This window comes from Neomonachus schauinslandi, chromosome X (assembly GCF_002201575.2).
Source record: "Neomonachus schauinslandi chromosome X, ASM220157v2, whole genome shotgun sequence".
Classification (NCBI taxonomy): Eukaryota; Metazoa; Chordata; class Mammalia; order Carnivora; family Phocidae; genus Neomonachus; species Neomonachus schauinslandi.
In genome coordinates, this window is record NC_058419.1 from 117,055,985 (window position 1) to 117,062,841 (window position 6,857).

The 6,857-nt window shown below is 49.2% G+C and overlaps 1 protein-coding gene across 1 annotated transcript; it reads right to left on the minus strand.

Annotated features, from left to right (window-relative positions):
- Positions 1 to 1,563: 1,563 nt before the first annotated feature.
- Positions 1,564 to 3,702, minus strand: TMSB4X (thymosin beta 4 X-linked). Its single transcript, XM_021682361.1, has 3 exons — positions 3,649 to 3,702; positions 2,437 to 2,550; positions 1,564 to 2,002 (listed from the first exon to the last, which is right to left on the minus strand). Exons 2-3 carry the CDS (start codon positions 2,534 to 2,536, stop codon positions 1,968 to 1,970), a joined length of 135 nt encoding a protein of 44 aa, XP_021538036.1. The 5' UTR covers positions 2,537 to 2,550; positions 3,649 to 3,702; the 3' UTR covers positions 1,564 to 1,967.
- Positions 3,703 to 6,857: the final 3,155 nt, after the last annotated feature.

Consider the following 6,857-nt stretch of genomic DNA (forward strand, 5'->3'; position numbering starts at 1 on the left):
CCACCAGCCCCCGCTGTGCTTTAGCTTTGTCCTCTCAGCACAGGAAGGTCTTCTCCCTTCTCCCTCATTATTTCATGAATCATCCCTTTCCCCTTTTAATGCTTATTTTTATTTTTGAACTGCAGAAATGCTGGGACTAATTTCTTAAAACCTGATTTCATCTCTGCATTGTTTGAAAAATGTACACAGCAAAAACACGTGCGGGCTTGGCTTATCTTTGTGCCTCGGGCATTTTCATTTTGCCCACACCCTTCCTTGCAGTGGGGGGAAAGAAAAAGCAGGGTTGGAGGCCGGCTCCATCTTGAGAAGGCTCCCCGACCTTCGTGCTCCCTGCTCGGTTCTCTGGCGAGCAGGCTGTGGCACTTCGGGTTTTGCAGCCGCGGGCACACAGCCCTTCCCTCGCAATATACAGGTCCGCCTCTAGCTGATGGTCTGGTTGACTGCCTAAACCACAGGTAAATGGTTTCCTGTGCATTTCTCGAAATAAGTGTTGAGCAAAGGAAACGAAATCAACCAGTTTAATACTCATCAACTTGCCCTCCACCCTCTCCTTCCAAAAGGGCCCTTTCTTCAGTCTTGGGGGTTGGGGGGCAGTGTTTGAGCTCCTGGACATTTGCTGAGATACTGGGTGAACGGTCATCCTTAAATGCTTCCATTTAAGAAAAGGCATACTATTCTTGAAAAAAAACAACTTGCACCCTGACAGAACAGAGGAATCCATTAAGGATGTTTGAGGACATCCCTTTTACTTTGAAAAGCTGACGCCTCGTTCCCCTTTGTGTACATAATGTCCAGAAAAAGGGCTTGGCTTTTGCCCACCAGTTAAAACACGTACTTCTTGAGGAGTTATCAGCCTCAAGAAAGGCAGCCTCAAGAAAGGCAAACCCTTGAGGTGTACCAATTAAATTCTAAGGGATTTAAGCACAAATTTCATCCTCATCCTAGTGTCCTTGAAATCCAAAGATTGTTCTCATTATCCAAATTGAGGACTCAATACTTTTAAAATTATATTCATTAATCATTAAGTGCAGAGATCATTTTATGAAAGCAATTTTGAATATTGGAACCAGCCATTAGGCAAGGAAGCACGTCTTGAATTTTTACAAAGCAGCTGTTAAAATTTTTCCCTTATGACAAACTGCTTAGATCCTCATTGTGTCAACGCTGGTAATTGGCTTAATAACCAAGTTCGGTTTGATACCCGAAACAAATACCGTGCTGTGAATTGCCAGCGCCTTCATTTTCTCCATCAGATGCAATTAATTGTGTTGGCTTAGCAAACCCTGTGAAAAGGCCAGAACTGCAAATATATTTTTAGCAGTTTTCCTAGGACTCCCACTAGGAATTCCAGCAGCCTAAAAAAATAACCTTCCAATCACCTAGTACACATGAAGTATTGTTTCACATACCTGGATGAAACTCATTTCTACGCACTCTCCGATTTTCCCAACTACCAGATGTTTGTTATTTATCATTCCCCCAGTGAGGCCACTGTTGGCCCTTTTGTAAAGACTTCATCTGCCAGGAAGCCGCTCCCTCCAGACACCAAACAGGCACACCAGCCAGGTTTTAAAACTTTTTATTGCATATTAAAAAAATTGTGCATTCCAATAATTAAAATCATTTGAACAAAAAAAAATGGCACTCTGATTAAACTGCATTTTACAGCCTGCAGGACACCCTGGACCAGCTTGGTTTTTACTCTCGATTTCACTGTCGTCCCACCCAGCTTCTTCCTTCACCAACATGCAAGTTCTTTTCCTTCCCTGCCAGCCAGACAGGCAGATGGGAGAGGCAGGCGCCTTCGTTGTCAGTAGTTCTCGATTCTTTGATGTGAAAAGGGGCAGCACAGTCATTTAAACTTGATCCAACCACTTTGCATCTTACAAAGTTAAACAGCTAAAAGAAGTAAAATAAGAAGGCAATGCTTGTGGAATGTACAGTGCATATTGGCGGCGCGCGCCTCATTACGATTCGCCTGCTTGCTTCTCCTGTTCAATCGCTGTGACAGGAAAGAAAAAAAAGAAAAAAAATGGAGGGAGCTCATTAGGCAGACTCAGTACACCCTAGTGTAAGATTATCGTACTTTTCGTTTACAGTGTCTTCCCATATCATAAAAATCCGCCAAGTATCAAGTCGTCCCATCGCGAAAATACGGCCATTAAAAAATTTTAACATAAAATAATACTGCATATTAATATAGTATACCAAACATCCCATTATTGTTAAATTATTAAAGCCCTGTTTGTTGGCTGCAAAACAATTTTTAATTAACCTTTCCAGACCACATTCATCATAAAAACTGTCAGCTCCTCCCCCGCACTCCCTCGCCTCCCCCCGCCCCCTCCCTTCCCAGTCCAGGTCCTTCTCCCAGCCCCTCCCATCCTCCCTCCCGCCCAGCCTTTTCTTAATGGCGGGGGAGGGGGGGGCGCTTACTTTCTTTTGAAGGCAGTGGATTTTTCTCTTGCGTTTCTGTCTTCTTCAATTTCGACTTATCGAATTTCTCAATCTCAGCCATATCGGGTTTGTCAGACATGGTTGCAGAGGAAGCTGCATATACAAAGCCAAGAGGGAGGGTGAGATCGAGCAAGCGACCCACCCTTCTCTCTCCCGGCTCAGAAATGCGCTTCTGCCCTCACATCCCTTGCCTGAAACCCCACCTCTGCCTCCTTCCGCTTTCATTCAAGGCTACAGCTCTTCCTCTTTCTACACAGAAAAAGAACCCCTCTTCATTATTTCCAAATGCGGGGGGCCAAACTGGAAAGATCGCCCTCCCATCAGGAGGAGAACCTTTCGAATGATGACGTGGGTTTGTCAGTTACAATGTTTGCAAATTAAAATCTGGCTAGAAGTAAATAGTGAAGCCATTTCAGGTCGGGGGCGCGGATGGCGGGATCGAGTAAAAATTCTTAAAATGAAGCCGAGGCTGCACAGTGCTTCCATTTTCCATGAGTCTCCTCCAAACATGTGGGCCCGTGCTGCTTTTCTTCTCTGCTCACAAAGGCGGCAGCTGCAGCCGGCGCCCCCGACCACCGCCCTACTGCTTCCTCACTCGCGCTCAACAATGCAGCCGGCGGCGCACCGAGCTGCCCCACACCCCATAAACCAGGCTTGATCTGTATTTAGGGGCAATTCGGCAACCCCCGCACACATTCCCCTGCAAGAAGGGTTGGTTTGCCCCCCCACCCCCATTTCACAGTATAGCCCAGCCACCTTAAATCTGGACAGATACGGCCCAAGAAGCCATCAGAGACTACAGAAAAAACGTAATTGTTGAAGCTTCGGGCTTGGGTGGGTGTGAGTCGGAACAAAGGATTTTTCTGTTCCTGATTAATCACCGCCTAAGAGGCAGTGCAGAATGCCCGGGGCGGGAGGAAAAAAAAAAAAAAGTTTCCCCCGGAACGGCCCGCCCAAACCCCCGGCTTGGGGGGGGGGGGGTTGTCTTTAAATCACCAAGCTCCCGACCCCGTTCCCCAGCATCTGGAAGGGTTTGGCATCCCCAAGACCCCAAGGCAGGCAGGCTTCCCCGGGAGGACCCTTTGGGCTCGGCTGTAGGGATGCCTCCGTAGGGAGACGGGCGCCCAGAGGCGAGCGCGGGCGCCGGGCGGGAAAGGACCGAGGGTAGGAGTCAGGGGCCCCGGGGCTCACCGGAGCGAGGTGCGCGTGCAAGTGAAATCCGATCCGCTCAGTGGCCGCCGCCGAATGCCGGGCGGGGCGCGCGGCGCGCAGCTATATGCGCGCTCGTATGTAAATGAGGTGACGTCACCCATGGCCCCGCTTAACTCCTTCGCGCCTCGCCTCGGCCCCGGCGTCGGGAGGCGGGCCTGGCGTTTGGGGGACCCCCCCCCGCGTGCACCAGTGCACCCTAACCGCAACGACGGCGGAAAATTAAAAGGAGCCAAAGCCCCCTCCCCCCAGCACTTCCTGCATCATGCATTGTCCCTCCTTAGTTCTATTTTATCCTAATGGATTTTTGCAACAGCCGCGCCAACCTGCTCTTGGGGACCGAGGCATGATAACTAAGGGTCTGGGTGGTACCTAGGGGGACAGGCATTCCTTTACTGCGAAGCTGGCTTTGTCTGGCGCGGACATCCCCGGGCGAGGGTGCGGTGGCCGCGCTGGAGGGCCTCGCCCACTGCAGGGGTGCGATTCCTGTGACTCAGCTTTCGGGCCAGCCGAGGGCCTCCGCCCCACCCCGGCCCTCTTTGTCTCCTCACCAGGCTTCTCCTGAAATTGGGTGGGAGGTAAAGCACCCTTAAGTGATTCTTCTCAAAAGTTTCCTCACTGTAACATGCGTATTTTTTCATCGCTATAATTTTTTGTGAGCACCCGAATCAAATAACCGGAATATTTGCTGGTTGGAGGTTAATCTATCTGGATTTTATAGCGTACAACGCCTCCCCGTTTTGAAAAATAAGTCAAGTTCAAGCTCTGCCATTGACTTGCTGCCTGACAATAAGGAAGTTCTTTTACTTTCCTGTTCCTTATTTTCCTAAATATAAAAGCGATTGCTAAGGAGGCCCGTGTCCAGTGCCAAAGACTGCAATCCCATCATCTCTAAAATCGAAAGATTAAAATGTAACAATCTCACTCTGTTTTGAAGAGAACCTTTTCAGCACAAGATGTTTTTGAAGGGCACTTCTAAGTTACATCCGGAAATATGGGAGATTTCGGTAGAGAAGAGCAGTTTTCAAAATGGCACCTTGCCTGTGAGTACCAGTGACCGACCCCCTTGCCGCTGGAATCAGTCGCGAATACTGTGCCCTGTGCCCGCAAATGGCACATGAGAGCAAAAAGACCCGTGGGTTGGGAAAGACCTAGTTGAGATTATTTTGAGACGCAAAGCAGTACACACAATACTTTTTATCCCTTTCCTCATCCTGAGGAAATGTTTCCAGAAACCCCTTGCTAATCGTGTTTATGGCAGAGGCTTTTGTCCCGTGAGGATTAAAGTCAAGTGTTAGATAGACCCTCAAAAGCCATTGCAGGAGCAGCTCGGACTTCCCCATTTCTTTATCCACTTGACTTCCTTCTTGGGGGGGGAGGCGGGAAGGGGGGCAGGGGCAGGTGACTGTCTGGCTCCTCAGTTCATGCTCTGGTGGGTGACGGCCATTCTGCTCTTCAAACAGGATGTCACCTCTCTGGTTACACCTCCCCCCTGACCCTACCCTAGCTGACTGGCCTGAGAGCTCCCTTCACTGGGGAAGCTCTTTAAGGATCACGCAGAATGAATTTTTGGCCCATGGCAGCGGGCAGTTGCATGATACACCGTCTCTAAGTTCCATGATTCCATGTTGCCTCATCCAGCTGCCGTCAGAAATCACTTCTTTCCTCCCGGGTGTCTCTGGATACAAAGGAAGGCCACTACCAACCCAGTGCTGCTTCTCCCCAAGGCCTTTTCCTTAGAAAGGCTTAGGCCTTACAGAGCCATGTCTCCAGAAGAGACAGAGGAGTGGAAATTTGGAAATGCCTGGAGAATGTTTCTCGTCTGGTAGCAAGCTGCCTTCTGTTGTGTTTAGATATTGACAGAAAAAAAGAAGGGGACTCGTTAAAAGGAAGAGAGTCTTCCATACTGGGCTTGCCTTGCCCCTGGTCAGTGACCCAGAGAGAGCCCGAAGTGGGGGGAGGCAGATGAAGGAGAACGCAAACTAAAGGAATATTTTTAAGGGTTGTGTGACCCTGGCCATGTGAATTAATTTTTCAGGGCCTGAGTTTTCTCATCTGTAAAATGAGATCATTGCAGTAACCTACCTCATGGGGCTCATGGGGAGCCCTATAAAGGCTTAGGACAGTGCATGACACTTAGTAAGTGTTCTGTATTATTGTTATTTAGGATGGAAAGTTGAGGGGAAAAATATAATGTTTAGTGTTTGGAATTGCAAATTTTGGAGGTTTTTAGATTCGTCATTTCTCTTAAAAAGTACCAGTAAAAATGAGAGCTTTTGTTAGTTTTATAGCAAATAAAAACTAACAACCCCCGTTGGTTCATGCCTTGTAAGAGCCGGACACGGTCATGGGTGCTTTACGTTTGCTTCTGCCTTTCCCCTCTGCTGCCCCCCCCCTCCATGAGGAGAGGTTTACAGATGGGGAAACTGAGCTTAGAGATCCATCCTTGTGATAACTCAGCCGGTAGCCACTGTCTGTTATTTGTGCTAAGGGTTTCATAAAAGTCTTCACACACACACACCACCACCACCACCCCACTCCCCCCACTCCGGTCCCCCAAGTCTGCGCCTGAGAATCATCAGGAAGCATGTGAGGGGACAGGCTGCTTTGTTTCCTGCAGCGCCTGGGAGAGAGCACTTGCTCAAACAGTTAGGGCCTTGCATTGAGCTGACTTGCTTGAGCGAGGAAGGTCCCTGAACCCGGCTCAGCCAAACTCTGAACCTGTGGCTCGAGCCATCTTGCTTTCTTCCCCAGATCATTCAAACCTGTCGGTATTAATGTTTCACATGTCAGGGTTAGTTCCCGCCTCACTGAAGCTACCGTTCTAAGTGGGTTAGCGTGTGCTGGGCACGACCAGCATGGAGGTGGGGGTTTTCAATCCCGAGTGGAAAGACAGAGGCTGAGAGCAGCAACGGAACCGCAGGGTGCGCTCCCAAGCTCGGGGCTCTCGGGGAGAAGAACTCACCCGGCACCCATGTGCCAAGAGAGCCTGCCTTGGACGGTGGCCCACCTCCAAAGCCCATGCCCGGTGCAACCAGGAAGAGGTGTCAGGGCACACTCTGTTTTATTTTCCTTTCCAGGGTAGGCCTGGGGCAGATGTGTAGCTATTTCCAAGGCTGGAGAAACAGCCACAGAGGTCTGGGTACATGAAAATTAGTCCTATTATTTTTAACCTATTAAATTCTGTGCAG